We start from the raw sequence: 27,943 nt of genomic DNA on the forward strand, positions 1-27,943 counted from the left end.
TATGGTTAATGCGTCAGGTCCAATCATTTCTCTCTGCCATTATGCAAAACTGCCACTTGTGGCAATGCCCTCTTTTGGTTTCAAACCTTCCCTCCTGTCTCAAACACTCCTCTAAACCCTGCTCTGTGAATAAAATGTGACTATATCAAGATTTATTCAAATGTAGGGCAAAAAACTTAAGGGCCAAAAGTGCAAATTCAATTAAAGACTAGCATCAAATATTAGATACTGGGCTAAGGAAGGATGTGTAAAGAAAGATCAGAAAAAGTGGTGCAATAAAAATGTTTAACAATTTCCGATTTTGCATTCCATCTCCCAAAAGCTTTTGGTAACTTAAATGAAATCAGTTTAATTCACACTTTCAGAAAACAAAAACAGAAAACAAAAAACAATAGCACTAAACTATACCTTTGCTTGGCACTGAGGTGGTACCCTCAATCAATTGTTTTTTATTTAATATGAATCAAATATTTTTCTTTAATATGTATCATTCATTTGGAAATGTGCACCTGTAAAAAGGTACATAAGGTATACTAAATGCACTTTTCTAGGTAAAAGATGCATACTAAAGGTACGAAAGGTGGACTTTTGACTGACAGGATTACCTCAGCAACAAGGGAAGGTACAATTTAGGTACAGTTTCCCTTTCTTTTCCAGAGTTTCTCAGCCCTGGTCCTGGAGTACAACTTGTACTGAACATATTAGTGTGTGCCCTGCTCCAACACACATGTTTCAACTCATGAAGTGCTGGTAATTAATTAACTGATTAAATGGCTCAGGTGTACTGGGAACAGAGAAACCACTGAAGTGTCCAGGAATAGGGTTGGGAACCTGTATTCTAGTGCATACAAGGACTTTGACTTGGTTGTTGAATGTTCATGCTTAAAGACATTAAACATTGTAACACCATAAAGACAAGAAAATATACAACACTGGTAATGTTACACATGCTTGCTATTATGAAAACAAGTGGATATTATACACAAGTTTTTACACTGTGAGTAGAAAAAGACAAATATTGCATAATAATGTTGCATCTTGAGCACAAAACACAATGCTCTCAGTGACATTGTCATTATGTATGTGAGGAAATTAAGTGTTCATTAGTCTGCATGAGAAAAAAAAAATCCTGGTGTGTGGTGGTTTTGACACACAAGCCTGGGTGCAAGGGGTCAGCAATTATTTTATTGATTGAATTATTTTTTTTTGCTTGCTTCCTGGGCTCTAGAGGTTTCTCCATATGAGCTTCTCAGCTGACCTGAGAACACACTGTGTTTTGTATTACTGGTTGCAGAGTTGAAGCAGACTTTTAGTCAGGTTTTGAGCATAGACTGAAATATGGCTGTGTAGGACTGTTCAAACAGCCACTGTGGATCCTCTGCTATGCCTTCCATAGTGTATTGACTGCACCGGAGGACCAGCCATACAATATCCTGTCTGTATGCAAACTCCTCGCCATGTCACAGAAGACCGAAGACGGTCTATATGCAAATATATACACACACACACACACACACACACACACACACACCGATCAGCCATAACATTATGGCCACCTGCCTAATATTGTGTTGGTCCCCCTTTTGCTGCCAAAACAGCCCTGACCCATCGAGGCATGGACTCCACTAGATCCCTGAAGGTGTGCTGTGGTATCTGGCACCTTGAACTCTTTGTCACGTTCCTCAAACCATTCCTGAACAATTTTTGCAGTGTGGCAGGGGCATTATCCTGCTGAAAGAGGTCACTTCCATTAGGGAATAACATTGCCATGAAGGGGTGTACCTGGTTTGCAACAATATTTAGGTAGGTAGTAGCATCCACATTATCCTTTAAGTCACCTGTCAGTGGTCATAACGTTATGGCTGATTGGTGTGTGTGTGTAATATATATATATATACATACATACACAAACTTCAGGAGTTCAACAGAAGCGACTGTGTGCAGGTATAGTCATTATCTTATAAAATTATGTTTTTTTTGCCAAAAAATGCCAAGGGACTATTTCCTGTATAAGCATGAAGGTTAAAATTAAGGTCTCATGATCTCAGAAATTCAACCATTTATTAGATAAACCTTAAATTAGGTCATAAGGACTGATTTTGTTGGCAGGTCCACCTTAAGAACCACTGAGACTGAGATGGATTCTATTAGACATGAGGCATGATGGTGAATGAAGCAGAGGTTGAATTCACAGCAGACTGTGCAATCAGTAACTTTTTACAACAATAATGGCAAACTTTGCAGTTGAGAACTTTGGATGGCCTGCATTTACATGCTAACACTTGAGAAAAGTGGACATCTAGTGTTTTGTGAAGAGTAAAAAAAAAAAAAAAAAAAAAATCAAAAAGCTAAAACAAGGGAGATTCCTTGTGATTCCTGCGACCAGGAGAGGAAAGCATTTCTCTACAACTGAAATTTTCTCTAGAAAGAGTTCACTAGGAGAAATAGTGCAAAAACAAATGAGCATGTAAACTAGGGGCATTCAAATGATCCAAGGTTGGCAGCTTGGCATGTTGTAGATGTCTGAACACATTTATCAAGAGATAACTTCTACAGGACTGAAATAACTTACAGAAAAAAAAAAAAATCATTGCCAGTTCATACAAGTAAGCAAGTGCTCTAATGAGTACCCATAATCCTGTTCTGCCCTTTTAATTTCTTGATGAGGCAAAGTCCCAATTGCACATAGTTGCTCTAAATGGCACTATTTCCTGTCTACAGTGTCCTGATAGTAAATCCTTGTAAATTTCAACAGTATGGTTTGCAGGTTTACTATTAACTAATTTTCAGGCACCTTTCAGCTTTGATGTAGAATTTAATTGCATTGATCCATGGTGTAAAAAACTATCCTGAAATAAAAGACGCCATAACATTAAAACCACTGAAAGGTGAAGTTAATAACAAGTTAATAACATTGATTATCTTGTTACAATGGCGTCTGTTAAGGGGTGGGATATATTAGGCAGTAAGTGAACAGTCAGTTCTCGAAGTTGATGTGTTGGAAGCAGGAAAAATGGGCAACCTGAAAGACTTTGACAAGGGCCAAATTGTGATGGCTAGACGACAGGGTCAGAGGATCTCCAAAATGGCAGGTCTTGTGGGGTGTTCCTAGTATGCAGTGGTTAGTACCTACCAAAAGTGGTCCAAGGAAGGACTACCGGTGAACCGGCGACAGGGTCATTGGCACCCAAGGCTCACTGATGCACATTGGGAGTGAAGGCTAGTCCATCTGTTCTGATCCCACAGAAGAGCTAATGTAGCACAAATTGCTGAAAAAGTTAATGCTGGATGTGATAGAAAGGTGTCAGAACACACAGTGCATCGCAGCTTGCTGCGTAGCCACAGACCGGTCAGAGTGCCCATGCTGACCCCTGTCCAGTGCCGAAATCACCTACAATGGGCACGTGAGCATCAGAACTGGACCATGGAGCAGTGGAAGAAGGTGGTCTGGTCTGATGAATCATGTTTTCTTTGACATCATATGGATGGCCAGGTGCGAGTGCGTCGCTTACCTGGCGAGGAGACGGCACCAGGATGTACTATAAGAAGAAGGCAAGCCGGTGGAGGCAGTGTAATGCTCTGGGCAATGTTCTGATGGGAAACCTTGGGTCCTGGCATTCATGTAGATGTTATTATGACACCTACCTAAACATTATTCCAGACCAGGTACACCCCTTCATGGCAACGGTATTCCCTAATGGCAGTGGCATCTTTCGCCCTGCATCAGCACCCTGCCACACTGCAAAAATTGTTCAGGAATGCTTTGAGGAACATGACAAAGAGTTCAAGGTGTTGACTTGGCCTCCAAATTCCCCAGATCTCAATCCAGTCCATCTGTGGGGTGTGCTGGCCATCAAGTCTGATCCATGGAGGCTCCACCTCACAACTTACAGTATTTAAAGGATCTGCTGCAATGTCTTTGTGCCTGATACCACTGCCCGCCTTCAGAGTCAGAGCTGTTTTGGCGGCACAAGGGGGACCTACACAATATTAGGCCGGTGGTTTTAATGTTATGGCTGATCAGTGTATAAAGAACCACTCAAACAATACAGCCAGTGTTAGAAGCTACAGAGACCTCTCTAAAATGTTTAAGAATCAGAGTTTTGTTCCAGTGGCTATTTTGTACCATTTTAGTCAAGACGAACACAATTAGCCTAAATGATCTTTATTTAAAGAACAATAAAATGATGAAATAAAAAGGCTCATTCCAGAAATATTTTGTTTCACTTCCATTTTATTCTTTTTTTTATGATGTGAAAAGTACAACCAAAAAAGTTTGAGAGCAAAAGATGACAGTAACGTGAGCCAAAGGGGGACATGAATCCCCCGGTTGCGTCTTTTTGACTGCGACAATCAGGAACGCGACAGACATCCTGTTCTGTTTAAACACCACGCTTGCCTGGCCCCCGAGGCACGTGGATCAATTCAGGTTTAAACCTCCTCGACCAGAGACCCAGGAAGTCTAAACTGTGTAGTGATAACATTGGAGTGTACTGTATATTCACATACACTACTGTGCGTGTGTGTGTGTGCGCACGCGTGTGTGGCTCTCAACTTTTCTGAGGCTGTGCTATTCCCTACACAACATGCCTTCTTAATCACTAGGTTGTGTAAAACCCAAGCCCATCCAGTAGGGGGCACCACAGAGGAGTCGTCGCCTTTTAAAGCGTTCAGCAGGCACAGTGTGTATCAACCACATCATCTACTGTGGTGTCAAAGCTGCAACTGGGTGCGTTATCTTTATCACTTTCCCACGCAGTCACGTCCCACACTACCTCTCTCAGAAACAGCAGTGGTTTTTGGGGGGGTCAGAGGCACTGATGTATGTTTGGATATCAGTTCTGGGTAAAATTAGCAATCTGGGTCTGGCAGGTTTCTAACTGTATGTCTGTGTGTGAGGCTGTACCTGATGCAGCCATGCCTGTTTGCCTCTATAAGACAGAGCACAGTGCGGTGAACTCCCACCCTTTAACTAACGAGGCTGCATCCCTTCATCCCTCTTGAAAGAGTCGGCTCTGAGACGATGTAACAGTTCTCCCAATTTATGTCTATGGTTGCATACTAACTACACGTGTACAAACATACACACACACACACGCACGCACACACACGCATACACAATAAACGCCGTCCAGATCATGACTCCTACCACACTTTAACATTCTTACCTTCTTGTTTGGCATTAGTATCAAATTCTATCCTGTCTTCCCTCTCCTAGCATAACCCTGCCATTATTTTCTCAACTGGATTCTCGTTTACTTGAAGGAAAAAAAAAAAAAAGAAAAAAAAAAAAAAAAAAAAAAAAAAGCATAAGAAACAGTATCTGTTGTTCCACAAACAAAAACAAAAATGCTCAAGTTTTTTTTTTTTCAAATTCAAGGCACAATGTCTTTTCTTTCCCCCTACACACACAACCTTAATCTTAGAGTACCTTAGCCTCACCTGCCAGTCACATGCGAGGCTCCGCCCACATCCCCCAATCTCTTGGCTAGCTCCTCCCCTCACCTCTAACACTGTTTCAGAGATGCATCTGTTTGGGAATGTGACCAATCCCACACCAGTGAAGAAAAACAAACAAAACGACGACAACAGTGACAAACAAAAAAGAAAACCGTCTCTCCAAAAATAAAAACATATAGTCACGTCCTGTGTTCAGTTACGTCAGATTTTCGAAGCATATCCACCAGCTCTTTTTTGGCAAGCTTCTCTTACATAAGCACTAAGTACTGATAGATAGGATAAACATACACCGTTAAAGTGTTTAAGTAGATGCGTTTGTCATTTTTTTTTTTATATCTTTTTCTCCTTGATCTCATGAATTCAAGATTTTTAGTCAATTTTCACTCGTCTGTTTAAAGGTTTACGTAAATGCAAGCAGGGACAGATCGCTGTAGTGTCTTGCTCTAGACAATGGTCTTGAGTGGTGAGCTGACGTTTTGCATTTTCCATTTAGGAAACACCGTTCACCAGGGTCAGAGCCTCCCCAGATGATGCCACACCATTGCTAGGGGAACGCTTGGACGGGGTATGCTCTTCCTTCTTCACACTAGTCCCATTCTCCTGTTGAGGAAGCCAACAAGTTGATTGGTCTAATGCCCATATTAGACATATTTAGGATTTATACTTTGGATTATTGTACCTTAGAGACAGAAATGGAAAAACAAAATTTTTAAATTAAAAATACCCAATTAAATTTTTATTAATTACAAAAAAGAAAGGGAACGACAGCAATCTTATTCCTAGCAGCAGTTATTCTGAGACAAACCGACGGCATTAAACTAAGCCCTCGGGCGTTAGGTACCTTAGGCTGGGAGGCATGTTGCATTTCTTCTTTCTTCACTGGAAGGTTCTGTCGGCTCTGAGATTCTGCACGAGAGATGAAGTCGGCCACGGTAACTGCAAATGATGGAAAAAGAGAAAAAAAAAAAAAAAAAAAAAAAAAAACTCAGACAGGCTATGATTTGGCAGTTTCCCTTATGTGCATACACTTAATTCTGAACTAAGTCTAATTATGTCTAGAGACTTCATAGTCCTGCTGCAGCTGAAACAGAATGTTTAAAATTTCAGCATTTTCTGAATTACAGATGAACAAAGTTTATTTGCTATTTTAAAACGTTTCTCTCACCTGGCTGTCTGTCACGGCTGGCAGAGCCCCCCTCGGGTCGGGTGGCACGATTGCGGCGACGGCGGCTTCTGTTGCGCCTCTGGGGTTTGCTTTCATCTTCTGAAAAGCAATGAGAGAGCATGTTAAGGTATCAAGTGCTGCATGATTTAAAGGAACCATCTTGCTATGATTGGACCATGCCAAACTACACCGGTGTTTATCTTACCCAGCCCATTCTCACTAGCAGCTGCCTGGCCATCTGACTCATTGGCGGCGTCAATCACACTGGGCTCCTGGTCATTGCGGCGACGGCGGGAACGTCTACGGCGGTCACTGCCACCCATGCTCTCGCTGGCATCAGTGTCTCCGCCCAGATCACCTTCACCCTCCAGCAGAGAGTAGGGGTTACTGTCAGGGTCCTTTAGCACTGATGAAATGAAGAGAAAGAGAGTATGTTACACACATACATCAACTATTTGTTCAAAAGACAACTGCTCCCAAAACCATTGATACAACACAACAATTCTCGGCTAGCCTCAGCTATCATACAAGCTGGATGAGTTGGGTACCTGAGCTGATTGTGTTCGAGCTGCGGGATCCTGGGCCTCCACGGCCTCTTCCTGTGCTGGATCCTCGGCCACGGCCTCCTCTCCGGGAGCCCCTCTCCTCACCTCCCACTCCCCGGGGCCTAGGATCCCGCTCAGCCAGATCCTCCGACTCAGATGCATTGGACATCTCGGAGTTTGTTCCTATCAGAGGTAAATGCCAGAAATTAAGTAATCAGGTTTATTAGAACAAACCTTAATGCTAACTGTGTTGTCTAACATATACTTGGGCAAAGACAGTACCCAGTGAATTACAAAAGCTGCACTGCTGCACTGGGTCAGAATGAAACTACATAAAGTGCAGGTGGTAAATGCACCAACCAATTTAAATCAGTGTGCACAAAGTCAGGAGTCTGTAGACACATTTTAGCCACATATATGCCACATGCATATAAATACATTGTATGTGCATCAGTATCTAACTGATTTTAAATTATGTAGCCATCTTTTGCACAGAACCATACAAAGTACATTTCACAAAGTTAAGTGTTGAGCTGATTTGCATATTATGCTATACAGTAATCTGCTACGTCTGTAAACATATGCGATGAAAATCACGCTACATTCCAGATACCAGAACAATCTATCCATTAAAACCACAACGTTTGCACAAAAATTTAACTGTCAAGAAAATTCTTGAAACATGTATATATATATATATATATATTTATATTTAACCCTTTTAGATATTTCAACCTTTTCCATTTGTGGCTTCAAAATTTACAAAGCAATAGTGGAGGACATTATGTGCAGCTGGCTCACCATAACCAGAGTATGCGTTGTTGGACTTGCGCCCGCGGCCTCGTCCGCCGTACGTGCGGGAGGTCTGTAGAGAGTTGCTGCTCTCATCAGTCTGGTATCCCCTCTCACGATCACTGGCTCCAGGTGCACCTGTGCGGTTTGGGGCTGCACGGTAACCAACACCGATCTGACGAAGCTGCTCATCAATCTGCACCCGCTCCAGACGTAACTGTTCCACCTCCTACCAATGAGAAAAAGACAAAAAAAAAAAAAAAACCACAACATAGTGGGCTCGATTATTACCTGATAAATATAAAAGTCTGTGAAATACAGAACACAAAGCTAAGTTGGTAAGATCACCTGTCCCTACATATCTATATATGTATAGTGGTAGCTAATTAAACAAAAGTTTTAAAAATAAATAAGAACATAAGAGATATTCTCTTTAATGTGAATCACGTAGGTGTAGATGACTAACAGGCAGAAAGGCACGTATAGGTAAAGCTAAACCACAAAGACAGCAGTCAGAACGTTCCAGTAAGGGAAAGTGTGTGTATTTGTGTGTGTGTGTGTGTGTGAGGATGTCACTGCAGTGTGTGACAGCTGCGTCGTTGAACAACAGCTGAAGGGAGGTATACTGTGGGCTAGCGCAGGGGCTGAAAGGCTATTCTGGGAAGCACAGGTCCACGTAGCTTGTAATCCATCCTCCAACATACCCTAACCTCCTAAAGTGCCCCCATGGCACTGCCCTAATGGTTATCTTTAGCTGTTGGTGGTTAAAAGAGAGGTGTGATCAGCAGCTTTCCATGAGGGAGCACGTCAGGTGACCAGCTAGTATGAGCCGCCATCTCCAGTGTAGCAGAGAGCTTAACATGGCCGCCTGGCATTTCTGCAGATAATCAAAACTGTACACCTGAGTAACTGTTTTTAAAATTAAGATAGTATTTGAACATTGACCCATTATCTCTCAGCTGGCTGCTGAACTTGGAGGAAAAAAAAAAAAACCACCTTGAAGCACTGTGTTGTCATAAGGCGTGTTCATGTTTAACAGCACCTCACCTTGACTGTCAGCAAGCTTAGCTGGTTGTAGTCAGAGGAAGAGATGAAAAGACAGCAATTTGGATAGTGTCTTTGCTTAGTGTGTTGCCGCTGGTGAAAAGAACATTTTCATGCAGATATTTATGCGTGCATAGTGATTAAAAAAAAAAAAGCTGAATGCGAAAATAATCAACGGAAAAACCAGTACTTTTTTTTTTTAAGTCACGTTTTAGCTCTGTCGTCAACAAGATGACTCCGAGCTTGTGCAGTCGGCGGAGAACAACTGCAGCAACTGGCTCTAAAAACTGAAGCCGTCTTTTCACGCAAGATTACCATCTTGTCCGTAACCATGGTGTGCTGGTAGTGCCAACATGAGTGGGACAAAAAATAATCCAACAGGTGTACATTGTACCAAGCCAGGTGATGATTGAGCTGCATTAAGTCAGACACATATATAGTATCAGCAGTTGGCTAACCTGCAGGTAGGCCACATGGTACTCCAGCAAAGCTTGGGCATTACTGATGTTTTCTTTGGTTCCTACAAAGATGAAAGGAACCATACCCTGGAAGAAGGGAACACAAAGACATACATAGTAAGTTACAGTATTTTATGAAGGCAAATAAACACAATAAAAAAAAAAAAAAAAAATCAACATAAAGGTCTGGTCTATAGTGTGTAGTTATGACTGTTGGTTGATCAGAACTACTGAGGTAGGGTGTGAGGCATGCTGTTGGTGCATCTTCAGGCTTACCTCCTCTCTGGGCAGCTTTTTGTCGTTGTCGCCTTCGATCCGAACACGCACCACACCAGACTTATCCACAATTTCCTGGATGATTTTGCCACTTTTCCCAATAACTTTGCCTAGATGGCAAGAGAGCGAGCTTTAAAAGTGATCAATATTTTACACTACCAGTTACAGTCAAAATTTTATTTAGTGGGCATTTGAACCTTGCACTCACAGCAGTAATAATTTCCTGATACAGATGGCTACTGAGAGAAAAGCATCAGAAGACTATTTAAAGAGCCACCCATCAAGAGTTATTTTAACCCAGTGAGAACATGGTCATTTGTAAAATCCAGGCCACACGTGGAACGTGGCATTGATCTCAGCAAGATAACCTGACTGAACCCGACCATGAAGGGTGTCTTTGGTGACATAGCTACTTGCTAATATATCAGTAAAGACCACTCCTAAACTATTCTTAAGACCAAATTCTTTTGTTATTTTCCCCAATTCAAGATGATAGCCAGATGTCACATTCAGTTAAAGGATCTCTGTGTTTCACAAAATAAACTCACCTACAAGATTCCTGGGTACCTGGAAGGAGTCTTCTTTAAACTCCAGATATACTCTAGCCTGTTTCACAGCTTCTGGGGTCTAACACAACAAGAGAGAAGAGGAGAGAACAGGAGAGAGCATGTTCACTCATTTAACACATACTGAGAACGCACTATTATTCTGGTGTATTCAAAGTTCTATAACCATGACAATTCTTGCAGAGGAAATCAGCAAAACAGGTGAAGTAGCAACTTCTGGGTTTTCATTAAAATTGCGTTCAGCATTTAACTAGTAAGTTTTCGTTTATCCTTAAGGTATGATAATGTTATTACAACATTAAACTTGAATATCCCCTGGTTTAAAAGTTGCTAGAGGGCCAGCACTGTTTGATTGATTCCCTGTTTACAGCACAGCTTTAGGCATTGTACGTTATACCACATCAAAATTTTAACCTCTTGCTTAATTAACCACTGGTAAAAAGGTACCGTAGCGTAACACTAAAGTGTCAACGCAACTGCAGTAGCCTGTTCGTTTTCTTCAAACACACCTCTCCATAGATCCTGAAGGTGCAGCTCTCCTCCTCAAGCTCAATGGCAGTAACCCCAGGAACCTTGCGAGCCTGCTGGATGTTGGCACCGTGGGAGCCGATGGCCAAACCCATCAGATCCTCACGCACCCGTACCTCCTCCTGATAAGCTGATGCCAGCTGTTTACTCGTCTGAAGCACACACACAAGGCGGCAGTACAGAAATTAGCTTCTGATTATTTTCTTGCTTAACCAGACAGCATAAGTTATGATCCCCGCAGCGCAGTTACTAAATTTAGTTTCTCTTTGCACTCTGACATTTGCTGTCTTTTTTCTGCTCCAACATCTCATCTTTAACTAACAACTACTAAAAATGATGTCCTTCAGAAGTTGAATTACGTGGTCTGCAGATAAGAAATCACTAAACTAGTCACTGTGATTCCATGGGAAGGAATAAAAAAACCCTGCAGAGGGAAAAATTGGTATTTGAAAGTTATGTATGAATGTGAGAATGTTGACGTTTGAATATATGCGTGCGTGTGTGTGTGTGTGTATGTGTGTGCATGCACCTCCAGGTGTTTGGTGGCCTCCTCGTTGCGGGACATGAGAAAGAGCTTGGTGCGAATGCTGCGGAAGTGCATGTCACTCAGAAGGGAGGCACGCTTCACTGTGGAGTCGTTCGTGGACTGTGGAGAGAGAGCATTTCCTGTTCCATTACTGTGCACTCAGGTAAAGAAATTGCTACAAGGAAAGAATAATGAAGGAGAGAACCAGAACCAGGAAGAGAGAAATGTACTGACCAGTACAACCAGTTCATGTGATGAAGTGTTGTAGAAGACGCAGTTGGCTCCGACTGCTTTCCTGAAGTCTTTGTGGATGTTGTCAGTTAAACAGCTGCCAGATATAATCAGGAAGTTTAAAAGAAAAACATTATGGTTGAGTTAATCTCCTTCTACCCTCCTCCCCTCTTCCCTGTCCATCATTGTTTACCAACCCTGCAGACACCAAACGTATGTGTTGTGTGAGTCTGTCTGTGTATTAGAGCCATCAAATTCTTTTTGGCTAAAGTACCATTTAGCCAAAAGCTTTCAACAGACTTATATTACATGCTTGAAACTGTAACATGCAATACTAAAAATTTTGAATTTGAATAGCATTTGAAGAGTCACATTTGTTGTGACAGCTCGCGTGTATATGATGGCATTACACTCACATTTCTCTGAGGTCCACGGGCACAGCAATGGTGGTTTTGTAGAAGGAGTTGCGAGTTGAAGGGCTGTTGGGGTTGACAGGCCGGATTCTTTCTGATGTGACAATTTCGTTGTATGTGGCATCACACGCAGCATACTCGATCACATAGAACTGAAAACACAAAGTCCAAATAGTGAGAACTTCCAACAATGAGTCTATATAGTTTACTTCAATGCATATACCAATAATGTGCCTCTATATCATTAATATACCTCACAAATTAAAACTACATGAAACCATTTTAAGAAAGTAAACAAGTTACAAGTAATAAATAAATACAGACATTCATATACAGCAAATTTTACTGAAATATATGTAAAAGCGTTAAAGAACTGCAACTAAAAAATAATTCTTCTTAAACACAGACAAAAGACAAGTCATGCACTAACAATGCCCTTTGTCTCACACGCTAACCTCCAGCTAAAGAAGTTCAAAGGCAGCATTGTGTTATATATAAAGATCAGAAAAAATAGTCATCAGTCTTTGGTTCAAGCATCGATTGGGTTGATGAATGTACTAGCATGCCATGTGCAGTGTTATCAGTGAATTCAGACTGTGGGACGAGTTTCATTCCGCCAAGCATTTCTCTGACCAAATGAATCGGTTCATTAACTTCATTTCAATTATATTTGTATAGCACTTTTGACAAACGATACTGCCACAAAGCAGCTTTAAAGGATCTTTAGGAATAGGTTCAACACTGCAGTAAGTTAGACACTCATACGTTGATCTGGAACCAGACCCATTTACCCTAATCATATAATTTTTAATCAGAGGCAGAATCAAAAGAGCTATAACATAGCAAGTCTATGTGTAATATAATACATAATAATAATATAATACTACTGTGCTGGTGATGGAATGGATGAGATCGCAACAACAGCTTGTGCTTCATAAACCAAAAGATTGTTTAATGCTGCACATTACCCAATGTGCTGCCTTAACTGAATTAGAGAGCCTCTGTATGTGTGCGCGCGCGCACGTGGAAGAGAGCTAACCAAGGTGCTAGCAATAGGACGCAAGAGCAGTTGTGAAGGAAGCCAAGCGTTCTGCGCTATGCAGTAGTTTCACCAGTGTGCTGCTGCGCACACACACACACACACACACACACACACACACACACACACACACACACACACACACACACACACACACACAGACTTTGCCAGCATGATAGTATGCACCATTGTATCCATGCCCCACAGAGAGAGTTTCACTGTAATAGATTATAATAGTGTTGGACTCTAAGCCAAGTGGGCAAACATGGGGAGTGGAGAACATCTTAAAATAAAGCACACTCAATTTGGTAAAGTCTATCTGAGCATTAGGGTCAATTTTAACGATTTAAAGCCTCAAACCAAGCGAAGCATTACAACATGCTTCAATGATATGAGGTCAAAAATGCTCCAACAAATGCTCGACATTGTCTATACAATTCTAATATCACAGATGAAGTCATATCTTAGAGGTACGTTTATGGGTAACTGGGTCAAGCGCTATGTATCTGTGCTATTAGGCCAAAATGTGCTCCCAAAGGGCTTGAAACGCCTCCATCAATATTCAAATTCCAGGTCTGAGGGTACAAAAGCAGAGCTCGACTGTGCATAAGTGAGCCTAAATGCCAGGATTCAGGTTTAAGACTAAGCAGTATTATGTGTTGGGCATCACTCAGGGCTTGGCTTGTAGATCTAGTTAATACTATAATTCTATCAAAGATGATCACTTCTGGAATTACTGCAATAAACAATACAATCGTTATGAAAACACAATTATAACGCATCATTGCCAAGCATCGTGGATGCTTAATTATAATTGGACAAGCTTATAAAATAGTCAATGTAAAAAGAGGGCAATGTTTATGTTGAAGATACATTTTCAAGCTTAAAGTTAACTAGCTGAGCCACGGCATGTATGCTTTCTTTATAAGCAGGTTCAATTTGTCTGGAGATCATAACAGGCTAACTTTGCTGCATTTTTATGATGATTGCTTTCTCTGTAACGGAAAACACAAAGATTATATATTCATATTCTTCACCTCATGTTAAACTCTTCCAGTATAAACCGAGTCCAGAGCATAGCTCAGACAAACGTCTCACTTTTAATGAGCTGTGGGTAAAATTCAAAAGCCTTAAATCATGTAATGTTAGTTAGTAAACATAACCACATTTTCAAAAATGGGAAAAGTACACATGTTCACAAAGGCTCTTCCTCTGATTCTTCTTGCCTCGTGGACACATACCTTATTCTCATTAGTCAGGCATTAAACTCTCTATGCATTTAATTGAAAACCCATGATACAACGTCCTAAGTGTCAAAGTTATACATAGTGTCAGGATTCTGTTTATATATTTAATTGCATTTTTCCTATTAGAGAAACTTGTACAAAGCAAAAAATCTGAAGTATGAACCCAGATTTAAATTACGCTATATGCTATGAAGAATGAGCATCTCTGTCCTATGCCTATGCAAGTAATCACTTGAATGCCTCTATGACTGTAAGCCACAAGCACATGCTCAGTTTTCACTGAGCTCACTGATGCACTCAGCTATGTGATATGGATAATACTTTGAAACAATAGAACTGGCTGTGAATGGGAGGTGTGTACAGACCCTCCCAGATCTCATGCTGCTTATGATAGGATAAAGAGCTACATTTGGCTACTGCAGCTGACAAATAAAGGAGAATTCCTTCACACACACAAAATATAGTAAGCATGGTGAATCACCAGTCTCAGACTCACCTCGCCCTTCATCATCCTCACCCTCGCCAGCCACCAGCCGCAAGGTTCCTGTTCGTTCGCTCGAGAGTACACCTGACACACAGCAGACACACAAACAGGTGAGCATGTATCGGTGGAATGTGTGGGTGTGCTCATTAAGTGCAAAGAGGGAACTCAAACATACCATCGGTGACGTAAGTGCAATGCTGTTCACAACTGAATTAGATGCTGATAAATGAAGTGACACGCATGCATAATCAAGCTCTTTCAGGAAGATCGAGTTTGGTGAGTTTGGGGAGGAAGACTCACATTTACATCCAAAAAATTAGTTCACTACAATGTATAGAAAAAACAACTGGTCGATGCAGATAAACTCAAGTTAAACCAACGGCAGCATGTGTTTAAGTGGCCATGTGGTTTAGCGTTTTCTAAATGTCAACCACGCTTGCTAATAGCCCCTGACAGCTGTCATGTTGAGAACAAAGGGACCTGCAAGGTGATCTTACACACTGTAACGGTTAACAAAGGTGCGTAAAGTTGTGATGTGGAGGAGAGGTGTCTAGGGTAACAGCAGCCCTACAGCCCTACCTCCACTTCCTCTCCTTCGCCGATGTCCTTGTGGTAGTCGGATGGGGGTGGCAACCTCACATCGCTGAATGGCAGCTGTCTCTCTGGTTGCCAGCTATTTTAAATAAATAAAAAAAATAATAATAATTAATTAATAAATAAATAAATAAAAAGAAATTAAAACAAACAACAAAAAATAAAAACCACATATGCATACATGCCCATTAATATCTTCAACAGAAACACATTTCCACCTTTAATTCTTAGCTGGGAATAAAATCTAAGCACTTCATTGGTGTTTTCACACTCAAACCCCAGGACACTATTGGCATACAGTGACCACATAGTGTGGCGTTCAAAGGGTATTCTAGCAGGATGCACACATTCACATTTCCCATTACACAGAATGTAACTCATTATAAATCCCACATAGCAGGATATTTGATGGAATTTCTGTTTTAAATGCTTGGGCATGTTTATCAGTGCAGCCCATACCATATTATTAATGTGATGAAGACTTTCCTTCCCATCACAAAGGACTTAAAAACTTCCAAAAATTTCTCCTGTTTTTTTTTTTTTTTTTTTGCTGAGATTACTTTCCCCCCAGTTGTCACTTTAATGTGCTAAATTGTTAAATTTGCCACTTTAATATTCAACACTACATCATCCTCTTTCCTGTTAATGTATTGGCTTCTGTTCACATATATCGCCCTCCTAATAACTTCCTGGTATTTGCACATGGAGTTTCCCAGTCAACTGTCATGTCGGTCTTCGGTTCCGTCTGAGATGACACTTAACCAATTCCTGATTAACCACCGGCGAATTCCTCCATAAAAGTGATGAAAATGTGTGAAAATGGCTCAAACACGGCGAGTGTATTTAAAATCCTGGTAAACTTCATGTATTTCCTTACGTACAAATGTGCTGTCTGCATTGGACCCGTCTGACACACACGGGACAGCATGGAACAAAGATTGTCACCAAGGTACCACCCTTCCCTCTCTTGCTTTCTCTTTTTGTCTCTCACACAAACACATCTTAAGATGTATGGTGAGTCATTCTTAAATAAGCTGGGCAAACACTTAATCGGGCAAGGAGTACTCCAATATCGGCTTTTTATTTCACTATTAACCACTTGCCAAAATACAGCACAATTTAAAATACAGAATTATCCACGACTGAAGCATTTATGCAAGAGCACAGGTGAATGACTAGAATGTACATTGTAGTTGATGGTAGGTCAACGTAACCAGTCCAAGAATGGCAGGGACGTCATCAACCCCCACCAGAGTTCACATATCTCACAGGGCTATTTCTGTCTCACCCTCATCAGGGCAGATAGAGACAGAATGAACATTACTGGGCTAGGGCTGTAGGATATGGATAAAATATGGCCCAGCGAGTATACTGATCAACACGCTGACTGGGAATTGTTCAAATCAACAATAGAGAAAATAAACAGAAATTGCGAGAGGGGACAGGAACAGAGAAGGGGGAGGACATGGAAGAGAGAGAGGGAGAGAGACACAGAGAGACAGGCTAGCACAGGTGCTGAGAGCAAGAGAGATGGGGGAAAAACAGGAGATTTACACAGGCAAAGTTAGGTTAAGAGAAACGGACAACACTAACTACTGGTAAAGCTTCAGGTTATTTGAATTCAGGTGGACCCAAAAACTGCAGTGATTCATCAGTAGTCAATTTAGCCTTTTAGTGTGTATTGGTTTAAGGGGTCAGAGGTCATCCAATAGCATTACAATCAAACCCATTAAACCATCAGGAGTTACATAAACTTACTTGTTCTCAAAAACTATCGTGAGGGAGTCTTCATGGACATCTTTGATGAACGCCTGAAAGGACACAGAGCAAACAGAGCACGTTAAGCTTTAAACAGATGTTTGACCATGGCAAAGTGGCACTAAATAGCAATCTTTTCTTGTAAAGAAGAAAAAAAAAAAAAAGAACACTGTCAAATCTAGGTAAAAAAATAAAAAATAATAATACTGCTGTAAATGTTTCTTGGTGTTGGCACAGCCATTTTATGGGGAAGCAGAAGAAACAGCACACAGGTTTTTTCTCTCCATATTCATATATTCCTGATATCTCTGGTCCCAAGGGGCATGAGAGCCATTTCAGATTCCCTTGACAGTCAGGCCAGGCTTCATATACAAATGAACACACACCCACATAGTATATGACAAAAGTTTGTGGGAAGCGGCGGTCCGGCACACATTACAGGGAAAGTGAAATATGTATTATGAAAAGCCCATTATGATTATGAGTACATGAGTGAGCCACAGGGAGCAAGGACCCTTTCTAAAAATCTGTTCCTCATCCATCATGCCACCACTCAGTTTTATCAAGACACACCTCCAACCCACAGCGCAGGCTGAGTGACGGTGCTGGCAGGGTAACACTGCCTAATATGGGGCAGCAAGAAATGGAAGAGATAAAGACAGCAAACCAAGACCTCTGGTGTCCCACCTGCTTGGAGAGACACCTTCTTCCCTGGAAAACGCTCACTGGTTTCATGTTCTTATGTATGCACTTATAACCGCATTACATGACGTTAAGTTTAAAAAGCTTCCTGTATTTCAATCTGAACTGATAGAGATAGGGCAGTTGGATAGCCACACATAGCCACACACTAACTTGCTTTACATTCAAAATCGGTACAAAAACAGATAGTTTGGAAAGATTAAATTCCTAAGTCGGAGTAGGCTGACAGCATGAAAAGGGTGTGCAACACAGTATGTTATAGTAGCCATGTTGGGACACATGCCTGAAGAGTAACGACGTCCAGCGTACCCCCTGCATTTGACACTCTTCCAAGTGAGAACGTAGCCAATCCCTTTTTGGTCTCGGAGCTCTGGGAGTGTCACTGTGGTCTGCATTAGATGGGTCATTGATCAACCAATCAGCACTGACCATCTACTTTAATATGATGTAGCATAAACTGGTCAGTAGGCTATCCTTTTCAATACAGCAAGTAAACCCTTGGCAAATGTCTTAGCAACACCAGGAACTCAGCTGTAATCAGATCTCCGTGCAGATCTTGAAACCACAGAGGTAGCCATTACATAACTCTGATATCAAAAGTGAAGAGACTTAAGCATGCATTTAATATCAACGTTCAGCTATACTGTGACAAACTGAATGTAGCTGACTGACCCAGTAATATCCTCCTAGGATTGTAAAGTCCTAATAAATTCACAAATCGAGGGGAAGGACGAGTAAAAGAATTTGTGTTAGGTTTTTACAGAAGTGTAAGACAAGAATACAACTCTAAATGCTTGTGCAAATTTTTGGCCAGGCTGTGAAAAGGATTTAAAACAAATGAAACCAGAAGGCAAAAAAAGGGGAATAAGGAAGTGGCGACGGTGAGAAATATTACCGAAAGGATTAAGTAATAAGCACAATTATTAAAAGAATAAAATGGAGTAGCGGAGGAGAGTGAAAACGTGACAGTGCACAGTAAAAGTGGCGGCGTTAAACGAACTTCTGATTGGCGTTAAAGTTATGCCGACGGAGCAGAACTGGATTGAGCCAGGCCATGAGCAGTGACTGCACCGAGCAGCCGTGGGGGGGTTGGAGAGAGTGTTGAGTGTCAGGGCTGAGATCACCTGTTCCTTTTCCACCTGCTCTCATCCCTCAGACAACTAATGTCACCCCTCAGTATAGAACGTGTGCAACACCAATAATACTACTACTACTACTGCAAATAATAAACCCGTGAGAAAAGCAGAGCAATGATTTGCAGTATTACAAACTTTCGGCTTTCACAAGCCCTGAAATGGAAACACCAGCACATCGAATGAGATGAAACGTGTGTAGATCACTGAGGTTTATACAACTGAGGCAAGGAGCTGAGTAATAAAGAGTAATGAGTAATCACCCCGAAAACGTTAAACAGACAAGGGGTTTCTGGTGTCAGAGAAATTTTGCACCCATAGTTAACAGCTAGGCTCACTCATTAACAGTAATTATTACGAGTGGAATGACATTGCTTGGTTTGTAGTGAGCTGTTCCTGAAGGTGCCCATGACGTGCTGTATGAGATATGGCACGCAGGCACGCTGTTAATACCCCTGTTAAGTAAAGCTGCACAAATGCTTCTTGGAGCAACCTGATGGCTCGTAATGAAAAGAAAAAGAAATCCTAGGACATCTTGATATGACCAATATGATTCCAGACTTCCCACGTTTAGCTACAGGCCACTAAATATCATGAAATAAAAAAACAAGACATGTGTGATGTTCATTAGGGAGGATGCGCTGGTGCAGATCATAAGAGAATGTCTAAACACAGCTGAGTCAGAAGCTTAGTGTCTGTAGGCTACGTTAATTTGACAACACAGAGTCCATAATTTTTCCAAAACACTTCCTGAATGTCCACATTTCTCCATCAGTGCTGCTCAGACCTGCGCAGGAACCCTGCAAAAGCGAGCTCACCGTTTGTCAAGGCCTCCTTTACAAAGTGATGGCGAACCTCGTGTCATGCATGAGATGATACAAAATCCTAGCTCGTTCTAGGTCTCATGACAAGCCGCTTAAACGGCGGTGCTGAGACTTGTCCTGGGTTTAAACTCGGCATCATTAGGCTTCAGTGAAGTGAGTTACCTTGTAGAAGGCCCCGTTGGAGCCGCGCACCTCCACCGGCAGCCCGTCCATGGCGGCCGCTGCGTCCCCGCCGCTGTGCCTCTCCGCGGGTCCTCCTCCACTGTGCGGCTCCGCTAACAGCCCCAGCTTCGCCGGCGCTTCGCCCGTCTCCGGCCGCTTGCGGATTTCCAGCGTTTCGGTGTGGAGGGAGAGGGGCTGGGCAAGTTAGCAAAGAGATGTCTTGCGGTTAGCCTGCTAGCTCCCCTTAGACACCCCTTATATTACAGTCGAGGTAACTCAGTGACGGTAACGTTAGCACTAGACAGCTAGCCGTCGATTGATCCAGAGACAGTTTGAGCTTACTTGTGTTGTCTGGGCAGAGGAGCCGCGCCGGTCCGGCTAATGCAGCTAGCTGCTCGGGTCAGGATGCAGGCTGTCGGCTAATGTCTCAGGCGATGTTAGCAAACAGCTAATGGTCGCTAATTATCTCTCACGAACACCTCCTCCCTCGGTTGCCGGGCTACTAGCTAAGTAAGACAGCAAGTAAGTCTTACTGCTTATGTTTACGGGCCAGTGTGAGTGTGAGTTATGGCGTAATTACGAATCGCCTCAAAGCGTCGTACAGCTAGCTTCAAATCCTCCTATCGCCCGGCAACTCCTCTCAGCCCCGTTGCCCGACCTCCCCTCGCACGCGCGCCGTCCGAGTGAAAATTCGCGACTGTGAATGACCCCCCAAATGCCCACCCCTACCACCGCAAGCCCCGCCCACACTCCTATTATCCTTTCGGCGATTGCACAGAACCCCCGTCATTCAATAAGAACAGCGCTGCTTATTGGCGGAGACGTTAGACGTTGGTCAACACAAATCCAGTGCCTGAACTGCTGATTGGTTGTAGTTTCTCTGTGCTAAATTTAGCCGACTCGTTCCACGATCCATCCCGATTCACAAAACCATTTGTGTACACAGTTGTCCGTGGCGTATTTATACATGAACTAACTACACTGCTGTGGTTCTCAAAGTATCTATCTATCTATCTATCTATCTATCTATCTATCTATCTATCTATCTGTTTGTCTGTCTGTCTGTCTGTTTGTCCTGATCACCAACTATCAGACTGGTTCAGTACCTTACAGTTATTTTATTTTTTTATCTATCTATCTATCTATCTATCTATCTATCTATCTGTCTGTCTATCTGTCTGTCCTGATCATTAACTATCAAACTGGTTCAGTACCTTACAGTTATTATTTTTTTTATCTATCTATCTATCTATCTATCATTTTCACCAACTACTCTTCAAGTTGTTAAATTTGTTTATTTATTTATTTATTTATTGCTAAAATATCAGATGACTGATCACTTGAGCTAACTATGTTTGATCCAAAAGCTCAAGACATTACCAAGTAGAAATAATATTTGACTGCAGTTTTAATACAGATAGAAAAAGTGCTGTCAGTATGATACAAAATCATATATTTTTTCATATGTACATTTTAGTATTTTAACTAGTTTAAAGAAAGCCATAACCAGAAGCAATAAACCAGAATAAACCGGAAGCAATAAGCCAAACTAGCACTTATAAATAAATAAATAACATTCATTCATTCATTCATTCATTCATCTTCAGTAACCACTTTATCCCGGTTAGGGTCACGGTGGATCTAGAGCGTGTCCCAGATACACCCGGTGGGAATACACCATGAATGGGACACCAGTTCATCACAGGACACGGTGCGCACACACACACACACACACACACACACACACACACACACACACACACACACATGTTCACTCACACCAAAGGACTATTTATCATGGCAATCCATCTACTGGCATGTTTTTGGACAGCAGGAGGAAACTGGAGAACTTACAGGAAACCCACACAGACACAAGGAGACTACTCTGTAGAGACAGTAACCCCAGTTCAGCATCAAACCGGGGACCCTGGAGCTGTGAGACAGCCAACATAATACTGAACCATGCCTCCAGGATAATACATATTTACCAGTATTTGTACTGTGATCATAAGGAGGTGCATGGGAATGCACAGGTCCCTGCCTGTAAGAAAGCCTGTCCTAGTGTATCACTGAGATACTATCTGTGACCTTGCAAGTAATTTGCACACAATAATTTGCTCTTAAATATGATTATGGTGTAAAATGTAGCTGACCTTTCCCGCCCATCATTAGTGCGATAATAGATGCTGATTCTACCTACCCAATAAATATGTATAAATGTATATGGAGGTTTTTAGCCATCTGGGTCATGACGGCTGTCTTTTAGTAGTATGTCCTGGAGTTTAACTAAGGTCATGAAGATGTTTGGCCACTTATTTGAGAAGAACTTTCCTCACTGATTGCAAGTCCAATCGCAATGACTTACACTGAACAAGAGATACTTTCATTCAGGATGTCGAGTTTTACACTTTTTTCCCTGTTATTATCTCCATACTGGTAAGGTCACATGGATGACCACATGGATTGCCAGGATATGTCAGTTTCCCAAAAGCATGTTTGCATCATGTTCAAACTTTGTGTTCAGATTAATGCTAATATTTTTTGGTTATATTTCTGTGCCATCCTAGAAAACTCTTTGTTTTCTAGATGTTTTTTCATCTACAATCAGTTCTGCATTTATTAGCTGGATAGGTGTACCCAATAAACTGGTAACTTAGTTTATAGAAAATCATAAAAGCTAAAAGCTCATATATTGCAGTGCCTATTAAACTGGCAACTTAGTGTAAATGGGAAGAAACTCAATGTTTCATTATGTGAATGGTTTTCCTTTTTTTTAGTTCGATGTTCATGTCACTGTAAAATCACTCTGTCTAACAATAACTAATAGGACACTTTAACATTTATTGCATGCTACTATGGACAATACCATTTAATTAATGGTGAGTGGAACCTTCCAAGGTAGTATTACAAAATTTATGAAAAAGGACCAAGGGAACAGCTGAAGACAGCAGATGTGGGAGGTCTGGTTGCAGTTATTTGGTCCAGTTGCTCTGACATGTTCTCTATCCATGAGTGACAGACATTTTAACAAGACCATGAGCTGAATCAGCAAAATGCTTTATTGTATAAGCATTCTGACTTGTTTCTGATGGTAATCTTATTTAAAATGAGTTTTACTATGTTTTATTATGTTCAGTCATTGAAGATCCATAAAAGCCAAAACAGGTGCTGATGAACTGACAAATGTCAGCTGTAATCAACAAACCAAAGCCTGCAAAGTGTTTATTCAGGGTTCTCTTTATTGCCAGAGCTGTCAATTGTGTTTTGATCTTGGTTAAAACCAGCAGAGGGCAACAGAGCTTCTTCTATCACACACCTGGATAATTTACAGCCTGCATGTGGTGTGTTGGCCTAGCTGTCCTTTCACGTCTCTGTGAAATCAAGGGTTGTTTCATGAAGTGACATACTGTCAGCAACAGGTGAAGATGTAAAGAACTTTCTTTAAGGTGACCTTTAACTCTTAATTTGTACTACTAGCAGAAAAAAACCCTGCTTCATCATGTAGGTTTCAGATTTCCATTTTGTGCATGTGTATGTGTGGGTTTTTATTATTTTTGTAGTGCAGATGGGCTCTAAAAGTAAAAGAAAAAATCTCATCTGAAGGACAGAATTATGTTTTACGCAGAAGAAAAACCCAGAACAAATCAAGACAAAACATAATGGACGCAAAACAAATGACTATATCAAATTGTTAATGCACTGATTAACTTGATTTCTTTCTTTCACCTGTTTGACTTTCTATAGAAATTTTGTTTCTAGTAGTACAGAAAACACTTCCAAAAAGTAAAGTAAAGCAGTAAAACAACGCAAATATGCTATACTGTCTATACTTTTAGACAAACAGGTTTAAAATTTGCCACAGAGATTATTTTGTACTTTTATTGTAATTTGTTATTTGTAATCCATTATTCCTTTATCCATTCTTGTCCCCCTTTAATCATCTTTATGAGATGACAGAGAACAGTGGAATGATGAGTAATATTTTCTTGAAATGAACAGCCTCTGCATATAGAAAAGGCAAGTCTTGTCTTTGACCCAGATCTCACACTTGGATATGCAGTGAAGTTTCAAGTCCAGCCTTGGAGACTCAGCTATCTGACAGGTTTATCTTTTCCCTGCGCCAGCATGCCTGGAAAACTCATAAACTGTTTTTAAGCCCCTTTTAGTCAAGCATATTACCAGAGGGAAAATATAATTGTGCAGAGCACTTTAGTTTTGTTGGTGGATCTCTGACTGAAGAAAGGGAACAAACTCTGTAAAATGTCTGCGGTGGAAACAAACTCTGTGGAAAACTAATCAGGAAAAGGTCAAAAGCTCAGGTGTGAGGACAGCTTGTGCTTGACCATTCTCCTTAATGCAATAAACATAATTCTAATTACAGATCATTAACAGACAGAGGGCAATGATAAAAAGATAAAAAGAATAGCTACATGTGTTTTTTTTTATTTTTATGTAGATGAAATAGTGCAGTAGAGAATCAGCTCGAGGGCTCTGTTCTTCAATGAGAGTAAGAGAAATCTGAATTTTAATGTTTTGTAATACAGAAGCTGAGACTAATGTCAGTGAATGAGAGCATGACGATAACCTGGTCCTTAAACTTGACGATAAATAATATGAATGAACTGCTAATATGCACTAAATGTTAAACACAAGCACAACACGAGCGTAACCAGATTTTAAAAAGAATCATGAAAATAAAAAAAAAAACCCACTAATTTTATTTAATAAATGTAGTTTAAATATCATAAATGTATAGAAATCCTAAAAAAAATCACTATGGTAAATAAAGTACATGCACATTTTCCTTCTATCACTCTTAGGAACTGTACTGTCTGTGCACTCTGAAATATCTCTGAAAAATGAACAATATTTGTAGAATGCTGCCTGATTAAGAGTATAAATCTTACTGAATATGATGCGTAAGACATTTGAACAATTCAAACATGCTAACGTGAAGCTTTTTATTTGGTTTCAGAGCCTGCATGCTTGGCTGAAGGTGTTGCCGTCACAGGAATTCACATCGCAGCACGGCACATAGTATTCGTTTGTGTCTCATACCAGCAGACCCAGTGACACAACAGCTGCAGTTAGAGATCTGACAGGTCATCAATCAAAAATACCTGATAAGCCTTTTAAGCATCTTTTTTCATAAAAAAAACCCCTGCAGGCTTTTTTTTTTCACATAATGAAACCAGTCTGCCCCTGGCAGCTACACATCTTCTGGGTCAAAAGTCACGAACCCTCAGACCTGTGTGGGAATGGCAGGCAGGGGAGAGATCTCCGGAGCTCAAGACGAGCATTCTGACAAAGGAAAATATAGAAGAGAGGATCTAACAGTGTATTTAGACTGGTTAGTCCATAGCAGATCCTGTAGTACAGGTAGATAGAGCGTTCCAACGTACACTGGTCTTCAGTTAGAAGCAGTGCTACGAATCTATAACCGCCCACCATGTGATAGGGGCCGAAGACCACGATGAAGATGATGGTGATGACCGTTAGGGTGCCCACTATTTTGTTGCGCTCGTGATCAGAGATGGAAGGGGAGTTGCGGAGTGTTACCCCGATTCTGGCAGAAGTGCAGCTGTCAGAGAGAGGGGTAGAGGTGGAGAATTTTTAAATTGACAAGATATATTTTTTTAGATATATATTTAGATATATACATGGTAAGTTCTTTTTAAGATGCAGACATGCTTTTAAGGAACAAAACATGATAAGGCATGCTGTTATAGGAAAAATAATCAACAATAGGGTGGCGTGATATGGCCTGATGTGAAGCAGAGTTACTGTTACTAGCACAAAATTGATTATTTTCCAATAATAGAATGTCCTAAAGTGTTTTATTCCTCTTATACCACAGAAATTTGCCAACAATAACATTTAAAAAAATTTATTACATCATACTTTTTTAAATGTTTTAGTTTCGTTTAATGTTGTGTGAGACAACTTAGTTCCTGTTATCACTTATATTGTAACAGCTATAATCAGTCATTCTCTCACAAGCTTCTTTTTTTTTTCTTTTGCTCCCTTGAAGTTACTAACACACACACACACACACACACACACACACACACGCACACACACACACACACACACACACACACACAAAAAGCTCAGCTTGCCATATTACAGAGAAACCAGAACATGCAAATTCCTCTGTCCTGGAGACTTTTCTGAGGTGGAAAACCTACTGATGGTTACAAAGCACTGACACGGGAGACTCCTTCCACAAATGATAAATCTTATCTTTGCAGAACGACTCACCATATCAATCATTATACATTTTTCTTTGTTATATAACAACACTTTAAAAAATACCATTTATCATTAGGCTTAGATTATGTGAGGCTCCATTATAAGTGCACTACAAGTGAAGGATTGGATTGTTACTATAGAAACAATAACATATTAGAGCAAACACTTTAAAATTAACTGTGATTTGAATTACAGCTGGTGCTATTGTCAGAGCTGATGTTACAGAAAATTAATCAACATCTTCTGACTAAACAGAATTGAGAAATCAGCGGTACTGTCGTATGAAGATTATCAGTAGGGACAGCATTATTTTTGTCAAGACATCGTATTTTTGTATATATACACACACGCACGCACACACACACACGCACACACTCATGAATTCAATCACTTACCCAAGTATAGAGCATGGCATCAGGAAACCCAGTACCACCGTGGCTATTTTAAAGTAAGCGTATCTTGGAGTGACAGGATACTGCTCTAGACACAAGCCCTTCTGGGGCTCAAATACAGATGGGTAGAGACCAATTAGACAGAACAGGAATACAAGCGTCCAGACGACCACTCCAGAGAACGCAGACAGCCGTACCTTCCTCACACGACGGCTGCTTAATGGGTATACAATGGCCAGACAGCGGTCCAGTGCTATGAGACACAGAAAGGCAATGCTTGCATAGACGTTCACGTAGAAGACATAGCCCACCAACTGACAGGCGATGGAACCATAGGGCCACCGATGATCTCTCTGGAGGTAGAGGATCCACAGAGGCAAGGTGAGCAACTGAAGAAGATCTGACAGCAGGAGATTGAGGATATAAACCAGCTGAGTGCCACCTCCGCTTGAGCGGCCCAGCTGGTAAAGTCCCCACAGTGAAAGCAGATTTGCTGGCAGACCCAGAGAGAAGGCCAGGCTGTAGATGTAGGTGAGTCCAACCCGATCTGTCTCCAGTGGAATGTGGCAGCTTCCATTTGTCAGGTCTGTGCAGAGAATCCGGAAAAATTATGGCCTTACATGTGAACAGTTTACATTTGGTTTCGCTCAACATCAAAGTTGGGGACTATATAATTTTGTAGCAAAATATTTCATTATACATCAGTAATACATCATATTATAGAAATTACTCACTCATAAACATGATTTCTATGGCTTTCCCATGTGAAAGACATTTGAAGGTTTGAACATTTAGCTGTTCACACTGCTGAGCTCTAACCGCTCCAGCTGTCGTTGCAGTGCTTGTGTTGTCCCTTGGAACACAATGACAGGGAGTTGTATGCAAAAAAAAACTCTTTACATTCAATAATCAACACACATTCATCATTTCTTATGAAATGCAAATACTTTGCCTTACCTTGCATCTGCCTATGACAGGAGACTCTGCTCAGTGTGCAAGGACCTGTGAGAGTCAGAGTGCATAATTCATGCCTCCATGAAGGGCTTGTCTGATTTTTTTTTGATCATTTCCCCCAGCAGGAAGCCACTTCTACTGCCTTTGAGCAGCCACATCCTGAGGCCTTTCTCCTCCAGAACAAAAACACTGGCGGAGGGATACGAGTTGGGCCAAACTGTTCACACTAACGGAAGGGCTGCTGAGAGACAAGCGAAACACCCTCATTCTACGTTCATTTCCCCCGTGACACCCAGTCCCCATTTGGACTGGCATTCTTACGTGAAAGTTCATGAAGTTTTGGATAAAACTTGTACAGTATAGTATATCAAACAATTTAGAATGTGACAGGCTTGGTA

At 41.1% G+C, this 27,943-nt stretch overlaps 2 protein-coding genes across 2 annotated transcripts; both read right to left on the reverse strand.

Annotated features, from left to right (window-relative positions):
• Window positions 1–5,271: 5,271 nt before the first annotated feature.
• Window positions 5,272–20,645, reverse strand: fxr2 (FMR1 autosomal homolog 2). The gene is made up of 18 exons (XM_026935927.3): window positions 20,290–20,645; window positions 19,948–20,142; window positions 17,127–17,179; window positions 15,354–15,447; window positions 14,787–14,858; window positions 12,008–12,156; window positions 11,595–11,688; window positions 11,364–11,480; window positions 10,816–10,986; window positions 10,289–10,367; window positions 9,741–9,850; window positions 9,465–9,551; window positions 7,972–8,191; window positions 7,174–7,353; window positions 6,831–7,031; window positions 6,626–6,724; window positions 6,302–6,396; window positions 5,272–6,060 (listed from the first exon to the last, which is right to left on the reverse strand). The coding sequence occupies exons 2-18, from the start codon at window positions 19,996–19,998 to the stop codon at window positions 5,950–5,952; spliced, it is 1,983 nt and encodes a 660-aa protein (XP_026791728.1). The 5' UTR covers window positions 19,999–20,142; window positions 20,290–20,645; the 3' UTR covers window positions 5,272–5,949.
• A 4,249-nt stretch (window positions 20,646–24,894) lies between these two features.
• On the reverse strand, window positions 24,895–27,686 carry si:dkey-165a24.9 (probable G-protein coupled receptor 132). Its single transcript, XM_026935929.3, has 4 exons — window positions 27,549–27,686; window positions 27,326–27,444; window positions 26,595–27,177; window positions 24,895–25,528 (listed from the first exon to the last, which is right to left on the reverse strand). The coding sequence occupies exons 2-4, from the start codon at window positions 27,333–27,335 to the stop codon at window positions 25,180–25,182; spliced, it is 942 nt and encodes a 313-aa protein (XP_026791730.1). The 5' UTR covers window positions 27,336–27,444; window positions 27,549–27,686; the 3' UTR covers window positions 24,895–25,179.
• Window positions 27,687–27,943: the final 257 nt, after the last annotated feature.

The sequence above is a fragment of the Pangasianodon hypophthalmus genome, chromosome 4, assembly GCF_027358585.1.
Source record: "Pangasianodon hypophthalmus isolate fPanHyp1 chromosome 4, fPanHyp1.pri, whole genome shotgun sequence".
In the NCBI taxonomy this organism is placed as follows: Eukaryota; Metazoa; Chordata; class Actinopteri; order Siluriformes; family Pangasiidae; genus Pangasianodon; species Pangasianodon hypophthalmus.